The 16,144-nt window shown below is 39.6% G+C and overlaps 2 protein-coding genes across 4 annotated transcripts in view; one reads left to right on the forward strand and one right to left on the reverse strand.

Moving 5' to 3' along the window:
• Positions 1–16,144, forward strand: part of LOC122541361 — a 228,588-nt gene that overhangs the window by 160,401 nt on the left and 52,043 nt on the right. The gene's annotated exons all lie outside the window — the stretch shown is intronic.
• The window catches only part of LOC122541360 (RNA-binding protein 4B-like), a 46,956-nt gene continuing 36,895 nt past the window's right edge, over positions 6,084–16,144 (reverse strand). Inside the window, exons 4-5 of one of the 3 annotated variants that reach the window (XM_043678059.1) lie at positions 14,238–14,337; positions 6,084–6,802 (exon numbers count right to left, since the gene is read on the reverse strand). In XM_043678059.1, coding sequence (XP_043533994.1) covers positions 6,724–6,802; positions 14,238–14,337 — 179 coding nt within the window. In that variant the 3' untranslated portion in view covers positions 6,084–6,723. Of the gene's footprint in view, positions 6,803–8,704; positions 8,736–14,085; positions 14,338–16,144 lie in introns of those variants that run through there. The other 2 variants (XM_043678061.1, XM_043678062.1) reach the window with 2 other exon arrangements.

Consider the following 16,144-nt stretch of genomic DNA (forward strand, 5'->3'; position numbering starts at 1 on the left):
GACCTCTCTGCCCCCACCCCAGTCTGACCTATCACCCTCACTTTGACCTCTTTCCACCTATCACATTTCCGACGCCCCTCCCCCAAGTCCCTCCTCCCTATCTTTATCTTAGCCTGCTGGACCAACTTTCCTCATTCCTGAAGAAGGGCTTATGCCCGAAACGTCGATTCTCCTGTTCCCTGGATGCTGCCTGACCTGCTGCGCTTTTCCAGCAACACATTTCCAGCTCTGATCTCCAGCATCTGCAGACCTCACTTTCTCCTAAAAGAGATAAATGCATGGCTTGAGAGCTGGTGCAGTGGGGGGAATTTTCCAGAGGCAGTATGGCTGATTCTAAGATACGGGATCTAAACTGGCCAACAGCTGTGCTCATGTACAATGTCTTTGCATGATAGTTTGCTTAAGCTATTGGGAGAGTTTAAACAAAATTGGTAGGACAGCAGCTAGGTTGCAATATCAATGTAGAAAAACAAAATACTTTCAGTCCACCAATTATTTGTGTAAGAATAGCAAGAGATCTACACTAAGTTCACAGCACATGGATGTGAACGTTGGTTCGGCCACTTTTGGAATAATGTGTTCAATTCTAGTCTCACTGTTACAGAAAAGACTTTGTTAAACTTGAAAGAATTCTGAAAAGATTGCAGGGATTGGAGAGTTTCAATTAAAAGAAGAGGCTGAATAGTTGGGTTTTGTCCCTCGAGCCTTGGAGGACAAGGAGTGACCTTAAATAAGTTTATAAAATCATGAGATAGGGGTAGGATAGGGTGAATAGCCAGGGTAAGGGAGTCCAAAAAGAAAAGACATAGGTTTAAGAAGAGAGGGTAAAGATTCAAAAGAAAGCTAAGGGGTAACATTTTCACGCGGAGGGTGGTGCATATACAGAATGAGCCGTCAGAGGAAGTGGTGGAAGTTGGTACAATTATAACACCTAAAATACAGCTAGATTGGTAAGTTATAGGAAGCATTTGAAGGGGGTACGGGCCAAATGAGATTGTTTTCGTGATGTATAACTCTATGACATAGCATGCGGTAAATTAGGAGCTGGAGACATGGTTGAAAAGAACTTAGGACTGGTCACGAACTATTTCTGGTTACAAATATTAAGGGAAGGTGGGGAAAGAAAGGGGGGTTTGGGTAGGGGAATGTGGCAGAATTAAGTAAGGGGAATATGGTGAAGATGTGATCAAGAGGAAAGATGCCAAGATAGATCATGCAATCAGGAAAGTTAAAAGAATAGCATTATTTATTGCAAGTGAAATTGAACATAAAAGTGGACGATTATACTTCATTAATACAGGGCACTGGCGAGACCACATCAGGACCACTGTATAATGACTTGGCTTCCTTATTTAAAGAAGGATGTAAATACACTGGAAGCAGTTCAGATATTTACTAGATTAACAAGTGCAATGGGAGATGATAAGGAAGGTTTAGGCAGGTTAGGTTTGTACCTGTTGAAGTTTAGAAGAGTAAGAGTTGACTCGATCAATACAGCTCCTGAGAGAGCTTGGTAAGGTGGACATGGAGAAGGGTATGGTTTCCATTCCAAAAATCTAGAATTAGCAGTCACTATCTAAAAATAAAGGAGTCAATCGTTTTCAGGAGGCCAATACTTTTCTCTGAGCGGGTTATCAATATTTTGAATCATTTTCCTCAAAGGGTGATAGAAACAGACTTGTCAAATATTTTTAAGGCAAAGTTGAATAGATTCTTGTAAGCAAGGGACTGAAATGTTATCAAGGGTATGTGAGAATGAAGAATTGAGTTAAGAGTCAGATCAGCCATGATCTTATAAAATGACTAAGCAGGAACAAGGGGCCAAATTGCCTACTCCTGTCCTTACTCATAAATACCCACCATTCGTATGCACATAATCATGAGTTGAAGCTTCACCAGTTTTCACTTAATTTTGCACATGCAGCTCTTAGTACTTTTTTTGCAAAATTTCATTAAACTGGAGTTGATCCTGTGCCTTAATGATAATGCTTGATTAAGAAATATGTTGGCCATGAAGTTGTGATTGGTTACAGTTCTGTTCCTGGTGCCACAACATGAAGGATAGTACTCTCAGTTAAAAATCACACCACCAGGTTGTAGTCCAACAGGTTTAATTGAAAGCACACTATTTTTCGGAGCGACGGTCCTTCATCAAGTGATTGTGGAGGGCTCGATCGTAACACAGAATTTATAGCAAAAATTTGCAGTGTGATGTAACTGAAATTATACATTGAAAAATTGATTGTCTGTTAAGCCGTTCATCTGTTAGAATACAGTTTCACTTCTCACTGTATTCTAACAGATGAAAGGCTTAACAGACAATCAATTTTTCAATGTATAATTTCAGTTATATCACACTGCAAATTTTTGCTATAAATTCTGAGTTACGATCGAGCCCTCCACAATCACCTGATGGAGCGTCGCTCCGAAAGCTAGCGTGCTTCCAATTAAACCTGTTGGACTATAACCTGGTGTTGTGTGATTTTTAACTTTGTACACCCCAGTCCAACACCAGCATCTCCAAATCATGAGTACTCTCAGTGTGTTAGAGAACTTCACTATCTAGTTTTTTTTTAATCCAGAAGAGTTCTTACACATAACTGATTTTTTAAAAATCTCCATCACCAAATTGTAAGACTTTTTCTCCATCTTTTAACCATCAACAGCAGGTCACCTATGTTCCCCAACTAATTTACATGCAAAGCCCATTAAGGATAACACAGGCCAAGGGTGAGGGAAGGATCACTATCTATCAGTATTGTTACTAAGATTAGCCTTCAGCCAGTTCATTTGGTGAGAAACGTAGGCTTTTCCCATTTGGTTCCCTCAATACAAGAGGCACAGCCTCCCCTACTGGTTAGTTATTTGACAGATACCATTTAGCTCTGGATTTCAGAGTTTTGACTGGATTCCTTGTTTGTGGGATTATTTATCCTGTTTGTAGAATGTCGCTTCCACTCTTGTAAGTTCATTCTGTTACACCTCATTTTAAGTATGCTTGGTGCTGCTCTCTATGCTGCTTATTGAACTGGAGTTTTAACATCTAGTTTTGAGCACCAAATCATTACGTTATAGATTCCAGAGGACTATAACTCTGATGTTAAAGACCTACAACACTTTATGAATGTGGAGTTTTGGGCCAAAAGATCTGCTTTGAACCTATCACATCGCACAGTGGTGTCAATAGCGTAGATATTATCCTTAGTATAACGATGCCACTTACTGTGTAATTAATGCTCCCACTAACACCATTAGGAGTGGAATCATTCAAATCAACTGGTTCTCTTAACATTCTCATGAAGGCCGGTCTGTTGTTCCAGAGCCAAACCGTGTGATGGCCATGATCCTTTCCAAACTCAGCATATACTTAATTGCTCTTACTATCGTTAATGTTTTTTCAAGGCAGTGATGAACATGGTAGAAATGCTGATTCAATGGATGAAGGAGGTCTTAGGTGGTAATCAGTCAGAAATTTCTATAGCAATGTAACTTGAATTGAAGTGATTATTGAGGTCTACCAGCACAAGGGCCACACATTGCCACCCTTGTACCACTGGGCCTCAATCAGTGGTAGGTCTATCCTGCTGGAGGGGCAGATCATTCCAAGAATACTGATGAAAAAGTCAGATACAATTTTGTGTGCATGATTGTCAGGTTGTTGCTTGACCAGGATATGAAGAAGCTTCACCAATTTTCGCTAATTGTAGTTCACAGCACATTGTCGGATTGTCTGGGCAGGAATGCCTTGGTACATATTCACTAGGCTGCTTGATATTACTACTGTTTTGAGTTTTCTGCAATGATTTGATACAACCAAAATAGCTTGTTGAGTCATTTTCAGAAGGCAGTCAAAAGCAAACCAGGTTGCTGAAGGTCTGGAGTCATACCTAGATGAGATAAGGCAAAAATTTCTAATTTCTCACCTTAATTAATATTAGTGAATCATATGGGGCTTTTCAGCATCACCATATCAGAAACTAACAATGCACTTCACATTTTTTCAACTGAACTTAAATTACTTAAACTCTATGGTCAGATTTAACTCAAGAGCCTGAATCATTAGTCCTGGCTTCTATATCATTCATCCAGTAACAGTACAAACACATTGTTTGCCTTTATATTGGGGTATTTGTGAATTGTCCCGATGACTGCAAAATCAAAAGCTTCAACAAAAGGTTTCTTTTCTCAGCAATGTTGTTCACTGTTCTGGAATTACATGTATTGTCTCAGATGCTGTATGGAATTGGTCAGAATTGTCAAATGTGAGCAGAAGGTTAAGCTGAAGCTTCCTCAGGGAGATGAAAGCTCTTAATAAAAAGATTACTGTGCCTAAAAGATAAAAAAAAACTCTGCTATAGAAGGTGGGTATGGAGATAAAATGTGGTAGAAGAACCTTAAAGAATGAACTGGTGAATAACAGATCACCTATGTACCACAAGTACAATGTGTGTATATTTTTTATATCTGTAAAGGATATGGCTCTATTTTTAATGTGTGTCACACTGTGAGAAATTATAATTTTAAAACTATTTGTCAGAATAATTCCTAGCACGTTCAGGATTATTTATCAAATGTTATCCAACTGTTGGATCATCTACATCAGATACTGTGTCAACAGCATGCAAGTAGGGACTGGCTATTATATTCAATACCTGGCCTGCTGTGAACAGCCAAAGGGAGGTGTTATTTGATATGCCAATCTTTGGGATGTACGGCTTACATATCTAGCAGTTGACGCTTACTTATTGAAATTGCCAATACTTATTTGCGTGACACGCAGAACATCTGTGACTGGTGCACATCACTCGTGTTGCGACTGCACAATGGGAGTGAGAAGCAGCAAACATATTATTTGCCTTTATATTGGGATATTTGTGAAATGTCCAGATGACTGCAAAATCAAGAGCTTCAACAAAATGTTTCTTTTCTCAGCAATGTTGTTCACTGTTCTGGAATCACATGTATTGTCTCAGGTACTGTGTGGAATTGGTCAGACTTGTCAAAATGTGAGCAGAAGTTTAAGCTGAAGCCTCCTCAGTGAGATGAAAGCTCTTAATAAAAAGATTACTTTTCCCTACTTTGCAGTTAGAGATCATCAGCTCGGCAGGGAAAAGTTTCAATGAAGAGATACAATAATTGCAAAATCGCGAATACATTGAGGCAGTAATTTGTGCTCCAAGTGTCTTCTTGGCCGTTGAATTAAACTCTTCAAGCATACTATCGTCAACTGGCAGTGTATGTGTGAAATTGATAGTCAATTTTTAAAAAAATGGTCAAAAAACAGGCCTTACTGGTCAGTTTGAATCGTTTAATATTCAATAGCATTACTAAAAGGTATATTCTATGCAGTGACAATGATATTCTCTTAAAAACCTTCATGTTTACCTTAAAACTGTCACCCAAACATGTTAATTAATCTTTATGACAGTATGTTAGCCAACACTGTTCCAACATGTGTAGTGCCACTTCAAATCTCTCAAAAATATTTTCTATCCTCACTACAGTCCTAATTCGTTCCTCAAAGATTTAAGTGACATGATTAGATTTTGATGAGATTCCCTGTAGTGTGGAAACAGGCCCTTTGGCTCAACAAGCCCACACCGACCCTCTGAAGAGCAACCCACCCAAGCCCATTCCCCTACATTTAGCCCTGCACCAAACACTACGGGCAATTTAGCATGGCCAATTCACCTAACCTGCATATCTTTGGACTGTGGGAGGAAACCCACGCAGACACGGAGAGAATATGCAAATGCCACCCAGACAGTTACCTGAGGCAGGAATTGAACCCAGGTCCTGGCGTTGTGAGGCAGCAGTGCTAACCATTGAGCCACCGTGCCACCCCAAAATTAGCACAGCCAGGATAATTTGTAATTTTTTTTAGATTAAATTACCTACAACGTGGAAACAGGCCCTTTGGCCCAACAAGTCCACACCAACCCTCTGAAGTCTAACTCACCCAGACCCATTTCCCTCTGACTAATGTACCTAACACTATGGGCAACTTAGCACAGCCAATTCTTCTAGCCTGCACATCTTTGGACTGTGGGTGGAAACCTACTCAGACACAAGGAGAATGTGCAAACTCCACACAGTCACCCAAGGCTGGAATCGAACCTGGGACGCTGGTGCTGTGAGGTAGCAGTTCTAACCAGTGAGCCTCCATGCCGACCATGAGACAATTTTCCTCTCCTCCAGCCTTTGACATGGTCAACCAGATCATAACTACACTTTTTCTTTGTTGGCCAGTGCAATGGGACTGATAGTGTTTGGCTGATTCTTACCCATAAAGAGACAGCTGGAGAATCTTGAGCATTTCTTCCTCCTCCCACCATCAAATACTACCTCTGTAGTTCACTAAAAGTCTTCTCTTTTTCCACAACATGCTTCCCGTTGTTGATAATTTCTTCAGATGTGTTGTCAGCTCCTGCATGGAATTTGATGACAACACCACTGTCTCTCTCTCTCTCCCTCTCTCGAGTTCAACTGTGGTCTTTAGCAAACCTTTTCCCATTGTGATCCCATTTTAATTTTTCAGACTACATGTGACCAAAGAGTAATAATCTAAGTATTGTTATTGAGTGAATTAATACAAGAAGTTACTACAGAACAAAACAAATGCCTACATATTCAGATTTTTATCACAGCACCAACAAGGCCTCCAATCAGCCCAATAGGCCAAAACACCAAATCAATCCACCTTTATTTTTGTCCAAGTTGTTTTTAAATCAATTCTTCAGAGAAAGAATTGTGAATGAGCCATAAGTTAGTGTTCCAAACCATTTCATAGTTTTTTAAAAACCTGCAAAATAAATAAATTTGCATAAGCTAGCTGATGTAGTCTTTGAAACCGTTTACTGAGACATTTTTAAAAAAACACCAATAAGCCAGAATAGCGCCACTTCCTGGTGAAAATAATGAAGATTGTTTAAACATCTACTGTACAAGGAGGCAGTAGAGGTAAACTAATTTGATTGACAGGGCTGGTGAATCATTTAGCAAGAACATAGGAACAAAAATAGGCTATTCCTCCTTTAACTTGTTCCAATATTCAATGAGATTATGGTTACCTTATTCCGAAACACCATTCACCCCAAACTGAACACCACTCAATATTCTGATGTAATAAAAATCTAAATCAATTCTGATCTTAAATTTCAATTGACCCAAGATCCACAGCATTTTGCAGGCATGGCTTTCAGATTTCTACTATTCTTTGTAGAAAAGATGTTACTGAACTCAAAGCTTAGCTCTAGTTTTACAATACCACCTTTTGGTCTGGTTTTTCGTCAGAGGAAACAGTTACTGACCCTATCAAATCTCTTCCATCTCAGAACAATTGCTCTCTCATTTGATGGAATATAATGAGAAAGATATATGAACAATCAAGCAGCTCACTGGGAAGGAATTGAATTCCTACATGGGTGAACAAAAGGACCTACCTGTTCAATACTGAATCAGCAAACACATAACTAAACATGCATTAAGTATTTTGGTCATTTGAACAGAGCTAAAATTCTAAAGAGCACTTCAAGAAAGCAAAGTGGAGGGCACCAAAAACAGCGGCTTATCTAGGTTTAGTTGGATGATAGATACGTCACACAGTATTTGTAGATGAGCTACAATGGAAGCGCGAGGATTCTATAACACAGATAACATGACATACCATGACACAAGGTCTCCAAGCAAGAGTAGCTACAAACAGCAGGAACAAGTGAAGTCAGAAATTCCCCTTTTGCTCGACCACACTGGGATATTGTGAGAGAAACATGGTTGCGTGATTGTCTCATGTAACATATTTAAAAATAAAGTCTTCTGGCTAGCCCCACCACTGCCGACTCTATGAAACAAAGGTTTGGCGTCTAATATCTCAGACTAAAGGGATATAAAAGTGGACATTTCTCCAATCAAATGTAATCTGATGACTCAAAGCAAATTGCTGTCGATGTTGGGACAACTGAAATAACAATAGCAAATGCTGAAAATACTCATGTCAGCAAGCATCTGTGGAGAGAGAAAAACAGTTAACACATCAGGTGTTCTGATAATACTGTTAAAGTTAAGTATTTCCAGCAGCACTTTCTGTTCTTAATTCAGTAACCCTTTAAGTGTGATTATTCTTTTCTGTAACTATTTGTATTTCTAATTTCCTCCTACCCCTTTGACTCAAGGAGTAAATACGTCTTTGAGACAATCGATTTAACTATTATACAGCATTTTTCTAAAGGGAGTTGGTTGACTGGATGGCTGGTTTGCAATACAGATTGACACCAACAGCATGGACTAGTTCCTCTGCATAGGCAGAGGCTATCATGAAGGGCTCTCCTTCTTCACCTCGTCCCTTACCTGAGATGTCATGACCCTCATAGTAAACCACCACCAGTCATTTCTCTCCAATGAAAGTAGCCCTATGATCCAGCAGTACAGTAAACTCACCATTCCTCTTACTTTATCCAAAAGGAATGATAAATGCTTGAATAAAAGTGTCAGAAAACTTAAGAGCCTTTTTAAAAACAAAAGAAATAGTTGAAAACCACAAAATCTCACAGAATAAGACATATAAAAGTCAGGTGATCTACAATATTTCTTTAGTCTAATTTATTCACAACTTTAACTTTTACACAATTAAGAATAATTCACATTGTACCAACTCAAACTTCACCTAGTTGTGAATTGTTACACACTGCCAATGAGATGTTGAGCTTAGAAGCCATTTCTCTTATACTAAAGTTGACCTAAAAATTCAGAAGTTGTACGTAATTAAAAAAAAATCTATTCACAAAGCATTCCCAAATTAGACAATTAGACAGCTTAAATGAATTAAAATTCCTCCAATGTGCATAAGTAAACATTACCAAATTAGATAAGCTGTGAATTAGATGCAGTGGGCAGGCACAGCTTTAATGATGCACATCAAACAACCCTACAACATGGATTTCATATAAACTGAAGTGCTTTCCCCATAACTTGAGAATTAACATGAACACTTTACATCAAGAATCTCATTCGCTGAAGACAAAACTATAAACAGCAAGTTTGAATTGTGAGGGATCTGGTCAGTCTGTATATAAGGAGAAAGTATTCCCACCACGGAAGAATGGTGAATGAAAGGGTCCAATTGCCAAAAGAAACAAAGTGGGCACGAGGAAAAACATTTTCATCCAGCCCAGTGGTTAGGATATGGCTGAAAATGGGGCAAAGGTGCCAAGTGACGCCAAAAAAAATATTTAAAAGCCAGCACAAAAAGATTGGAAAATGGCTTTCGAAAGCATTCAGACTTCAGGCTTGTATGAATGAATGCATAATTAACCGTTATTTTCAAATAATTTTAATTTATCAGACTTTTGAATGGACCTCTCAACTGTTAATTCTGATCTCTCTCTGCACAGTCACTGCAACTGCAAAACAGCACTCTGCTCCGCTAATCTGATGCACTTTGTAGAGTACGATCTACCTGTATAGCAGACAACACTTTTCACTGTATCTAGGTACATGCAACAACAATAAAACAATCCATTTGTTCAGTATATTCTCACTATGTTCTTGTGTCTGCACACTTCAGTCTGGTAACAACAAAAAGTCTTTGCGACATTTAGTTAGAAATGAAATGCAGAAAAATAAAGACACCAGGTCTCTAAACACCACCGTGCTCAAAGCTACTTTAAAAAAGATATTTCATAGCCACACACTCAGAGGATGTCTTGAAACAGTTAAATGTGCATAAATCCCCAGGACCTGATCAGGTGTACCCGAGACCTCTGTGGGAAGCTAGAGAAGTGATTGCTGGGCCTCTTGCTGAGATATTTGTATCATCCATAGTCACAGGTCAGGTGCCGGAAGACTGGAGGTTGGCAAACGTGGTAAGGTCCTAGGGAGTGTTGCTGAACAAAGGGACCTGGAGTGCAGCTTTATAGCTCCTTGAATGGAGTCACAGGTAGATAGGATAGGATAGCGAAGGCGGCGGTTGGTATGCTTTCCTTTATTGAGTACAGGAGTTGGGAGGTCATGTTGCGGCTGTGCAGGACATTGGTTAGGCCACTGTTGGAATATTGCATGCAATTCTGGTCTCCTCCCTATCGGAAAGATGTTGTGAAACTTGAAAGGGTTCAGAAAAGATTTACAAGGATGTTGCCAGGGTTGGAGGATTTGAGCTATAGGGAGAGGCTGAACAGGCTGGGGCTTTGTTCCCGGGAGTGTCGGAGGCTGAGGGTTGACCTTATAGAGGTTTACAAAATTGTGAGGGGCATGGATAGGATAAATAAACAAAGTCTTTTCTCCGAGGTTAGGGAGTCCAGAACTAGAGGGCATAGGTTTAGGGTGAGAGGGAAAAGTAAAAGAGACCTAAGGGGCAACTTTTTCTCATAGAGGGTGGTACATGTATGGAATGAGCTGCCAGAGGATGTGGTGGAGGCTGGCACAATTGCAACATTTAAAAGGCATTTGGACAGGTATATGAATAGGAAGGGTTTGGAGGGATATGGGCCGGGTGCTGGCAGGTGGGACTAGATTGGGTTGGGATATCTGGTCGGCATGGACAGGTTTGACCGAAGGGTCTGTTTCCATGCTGGACATCTCGATGACTGTATGTGCAGGTCAGGTGAGTTGGCCTTACTAAATTGCCCATAGTGTTAGGTGTATTAGTCAGAAGGAAATGGGTCTGGATGATACTCTTCAGAGGGTCGATGTGGACTGGTTGGGCCGAAGGGCCTGTTTCCACACTGTCGGGAATCTAATCTAATCTAAAAAAGATTGCTACGACACATCCACTGCCCACTAGAATGCCTCAATTGAATCTGCCTCCAATATATTTCCACCACCATACCTTATGTGCATTCCATACCTTAACTACTCATTATGCAAAGATGCTATTTTGCACATTACCTTTTCATCACTTTATTGTGGAGGTGCCAGTGTTGGACTGAGTGGACAAAGTTAAAACTCACACTACATCAGGTTATAATCCAACAGATTTATTTGGATGTACAAGCTTTCAGAGTGCTGCTCCTGATGAAGAAGCAATGCTCTGAAAGCTTGTACGTCCAAATAGATCTGTTGGACCATAACCCGGTGTTGTGATTTTTGAGATCACTTTAAATTTATGCTCTCTTCTTCTGGTTGGAGAGAATATCTGGGGAAGGGGAGGGGGCGGTTAGGGTACATGACTGTGTAGAACTCCAAGGGGAGGGAGAGAGAGAGAGAGAGAGAGAGAGAGAGAGAGAGAGAGAGAGAGAGAGAGAAGAGAGAGCGAGAGAGAAGAGAGAGCGAGAGCGAGAGAGAGCGAGAGAGAGCGAGAGAGAGCGAGAGAGAGCGAGAGAGAGCGAGAGAGAGCGAGAGAGAGCGAGAGAGAGCGAGCGAGAGCGAGAGAGAGCGAGAGAGAGCGAGAGAGAGCGAGAGAGAGCGAGAGAGAGAGAGACACAGAGAGAAAGAAAAATGCGGTCAGTCTTTTGGAGACAGTGCCTGGGCTCCCATCGATGTCCAGCACTTTTGGAATATTCCATGTAATTCTGCTCTTCTTCCTATTAGAAGGTGTTGTGAAACTTGAAAGGATTCAGAAAAATTTACAAGGATGTTGCCAGGGTTGGAGGATTTGAGCATTAGGGAGAGGTTTAATAGGCTGGGGCAGATTTCCCTGGAGCTTTGGAGGCTGAGGATGACTTAATAGAAGTTTATAAAATCATGAGAGGCATGGATAGGTAAATAGACAAGATCTTTTCCCTGGAGTGGGGAAGTCCAGAAGTAGAGGGCATAGGTTTAGGTGAGAGGGGAAAGATATAAAGAGACCTAAGGGGCAATTTTTTTCACACAGAGGGTGGTGCGTGTGTGGAACGGGCTGCCAGAGGAAGTGGTGGAGGCTAGTATAATTGCAACACTTAAAAGACATCTGTATGGGTATATGAATAGGAAGGGTTTGGAGGAATATGGGCTGGGCGCTGGCAGTTGGGACTAGATTGGGTTGGGATACCTGGTCGGCATGGACGAGTGAACCAAAGGGTCTGTTTCCGTGTTGTACATCTCTATGACTCTGAGTAGGCAGGAAGAGTGGATATTCTATAGGTTCTGCCAAACAACAAAAGACGAACCATATTTTTCTTAACAACCTACAAGGTGTGTGAGGGAACACAAATTAAATCTATGGTTTTCTTCACGGACATTTTAATATTAAAATTTATTTATTTTCACTTTAACTGCGCTAATTGTATCAAGGCTCCTTTAAAAAAAAGACAAACTAATGGCTAATCGAACCAAACATATTTCGTCACCCATTCATATCAGGTAGAGCCACAGGCATATTCAACCAGCTTGCACTTGCAAAACCGAAATAAAATGTTAGATTTAATATATGATTAGATAGTAATTACTCGACAATTCAAGTGCACTAATAGTTACACTAAATCAACATTATCTAAGCAGCTGAGCTCATAAAATGGCTACGCTGTTATGCAAGCTCCCTTCTCTGCAAAGAAGGAATATTTTCAGGTCTTGCACCGTTTCGTGAATCTTAGGATTTGCTGAGGGTACAATTTCTTTCTCTCACTGTGGCAATACCTCATGTAATTAGAATCAACAAACCAATCAACACCTTTTTCTCCTGTGGCATAGATTGTGTGACGGTGTGAAATTCAGAATTACATACCTGTCTTTGTACTGATGAGTACAAGTTAAAAGTTTCACCAGTATTTCTCCATTTACCGCGATATTTAAGCTCTGTACCACCAATGGACCTTCTGCTTTGAAGTAATCACTAAATATATTAATTTTCTTCATATATTCAATGTTTAAAGGGTTGACATGCATGATTTTTCCTACACGGCTTAGCACTTAAAGCCCTCGCATTGTAGTCACAACTGACAATCTGAATAACTTGTTTCAGGTGCCAAACCAAAGTAAGATACTTTATAGTTTCAAACCCAAAGAGGCACCTGCACCTATCATAAAAGTTTCTTTAGTCAAACTGAAATAAGTCTCTGCATAAACTGAGGTTCAGAGCACAGAAACCAATGGGGATGGGGAAGGGGTAAGGGAAGAGAAAGTAGTTGGAGGGCGTGGAGGAGTTAAGAGATAAGTAAGATGGGAAAAACACAATCATAAAACTAGATTCTTACAAGTTCTTTGAAGGTGGAAGAAATGAAGCATCATTTCACTGGAGAATGTGTGGCCAAGAAAACTAGCAGTAGAGTGAGGGGAAGAGAATAAAGCACATGAAACTTAACAGAGTGGAGAGTATATGTTGGCACTGATCAAGATCGAAAATAATTGGAGAAGTCAGCTATATAAGGACTTGTAGATGAGCCAAGCATTTTAAAATCAACACAAGACAGCCAAAATATTTCTTTGTTCAGAATTACACCATGGAAAGGGCTAATTAGAGTACAAAATACAGGCATAGCTCTGAACAGGAAACACTGGTGACATTCAAATAGCTAGCATGAAGCATGCAGAAACAATTAACTCTGGGAGGATGTGCACGTATTTATGGCAATGGAACCAAAATGGGTTGGGGTGGGGGGAGGGGAGGTCATAGGTGTTGTGTAAAAAAACAATGGTGTCAGATGTTTGAATCTTCATGCTGAATATACTACTTGGGTATATCATCAGCGATCATTTCATAGGAGTGAGATTATGGCTATAACCGGCAATAACTAGGAAAATGTAGTGAGACACAGAATGACCAGAGAAATCTTGCTCATGCATTCCAGATTTACAGAAACAATGATCACTCAAATCATGAGGCCAAGGCTCAGGCTATGTGGAGAAGTACAGTCTAACTAAAATTGATTGAGTTTGTGCAAATGTTCCCTTCCTGTAATTGTAAATTTCACTACTTTTCTTGAAATGTTAAAATAAAGATTCTTCACTTTCACCAATTTTCAAAAATAACATTAATCTTTAAAACACAGTCACTCATATGTGAAGAGAGGTTAACTGCACCATGATGCCAGATTTAACTAGGTCCTCTTGATGGCTCTTTATTGACTCCAGACCAGACAATGCAGTCTTACCTATGCCACAACAATAAGCTCCCGGATACACAATTATCATAAGTGTAAGGAATTGGCTATGCCTCTTTTGAAGCAGTAAATCAAAATAAATTCACTAAAATTTCTCCCAACTTGATACTACTTCATCTACAGTGACTGATAATTGTGTACTGCCAGCTATCAATGTGACCTGAATACCACGCTCCCTTTTGCCCAATATGAGCCAAGTCTCAGAGGTGTAGCAAACCTTTTGCTTACCAGAGAATATTGTACATCCTTAGCTTGCAAGAACAGCCAGGAGAAACCAGTATTAACTCTCTGTGTGCTGTGACCCGCAAGAAAGGATCTGAGCGACAACCTTAAAAAAGACAATAATCCACAATTAGAATTTAGTATAGCTTGTTAGGCCATCACTTTCTTATTTTTGGCCTCTGTAACTGTTCCAACCAGCACTGCATGTCAGATTTCTAAAAAAAAGCCTTTAGAACTAGAAGAGTCTATTTTGATCAAGCTTTATGTGCTATGAGAATACCTTTTGATATTTCATCATTACAAGTATCAACATTAAATAGTAGAGTAATAATTTATTCAGGCAAGCAATCTGGACTATAATATATTTCAAATATATTGTTATTACAATAATGTTACTGTACATGACAATGGATGACAGAGGGTTCTGTAGCCTAAAAGATTCCTTGCACACTTGACTTGAGTCATAAGAATAACAGTGGCTGACAGCTTTACCATTTTTACATTGGTTTTAACCTCCCAAAACAAGCTACAAGTCAGCATGGTGATGGGATCCAGGTACCTAGGTGCTTTTGGCTACAGTACTGAAAAATGCAGCGTGAGTCAGGATAAAGCATTTTGCCTGATTGGCACTTTACCTAATTATTCAAACTTTAAGCAGCAACTCAAGAATTCTTAACAGCATCACCCAAACTAGTAAGTCATTACCTAAAAGGAGAAAGGCAAGAGGTGTGTAAGAATATCACCACCTCCTTGCTTCTGTCCAATAAACACCTTTCAGACATGGATATTTATTGCTGTCAAAATTCCAGAATTGGAACACCACCACACTATTCCAGTAACCTGGAATTAAATCTGGAAATAAAAAGCTAGTAGTAATCAATGTGATGAAGTAGGTGTAAGTTTTTTTTTGCAGAAGCTCAACAGTTTACTAATGTGAAACTTTAGAGAAGAATAACCATCATCCTACTCACCCATGACCACATTGCAAATGCTTTAAATTCCTCCTGATGCACTTTACATGTTACAATCTCCATACTCTCAGGCACATTTGAAATTCAATCCATATTCCAAGCTGCATCAAGTCTCATTCATATATAACCTACACCAGTTCCATTAGGGTAACACTTTGGTTTTAAAATCCAAGGAAAAACGACTGTAAGAATGGAACCAATTTTACTTGCATCCACAACCAGGCTGATCTCATTTTAAACACGTTTACTTGAAGCTAAATGCACAGTTTAAAAATGAAGGGTATGGTTGGTATTAAATACAAGGACCATGAGCATGAAAGCACATCAGCTACAGAGGTCAAGAATAAAGAATGCATCCATCACCTGGAAATGGCTTAAACTGGAGTCTACTAAAGAATAATACAAGTCTGGAGGAGGGAAAAAAAAGTAGTTCAGACTTGAAGAAATAAATATCAACATCAATGTGCAGAGTCTCCAGAAAACTATAAGCAGCAGAAGACAACAACATTTGAAAGATTTATCAATTACTGTGATTCAGTTGATCCAACCTATAATTTGATGTTCGTATCAAATTTTGATGTTCATATCTAATTTTGATGGGAACAATGTAGAAAGATTCCTCAGGACTCTTCATTCCTAACAACAGATGTCAGACAGCACAGAAAACTTTGGTTAGAAAGGCATATATCATCACTTTCAACATCAAAGCATTTCTGCACATGCATGCTCTTCCACATCATTATAACCTGATGTTGAAGAAGCAAGTTGACGTGTTCTGGCCAACTAAAGATGTTCTCTAAAAGCTGGCTCATTGATCTGATGCCTGTGAGTTACAAAGTTATTTAACTTAGTCATGGTGGTATATATGTGACTAAAATGACAGCAAGTAAGTTCAATAAATCACCTGAACTCATTGTTAAAGTGAGAAACTTTAACACCTGT

The sequence above is a fragment of the Chiloscyllium plagiosum genome, chromosome 37, assembly GCF_004010195.1.
Source record: "Chiloscyllium plagiosum isolate BGI_BamShark_2017 chromosome 37, ASM401019v2, whole genome shotgun sequence".
NCBI lineage: Eukaryota > Metazoa > Chordata > Chondrichthyes > Orectolobiformes > Hemiscylliidae > Chiloscyllium > Chiloscyllium plagiosum.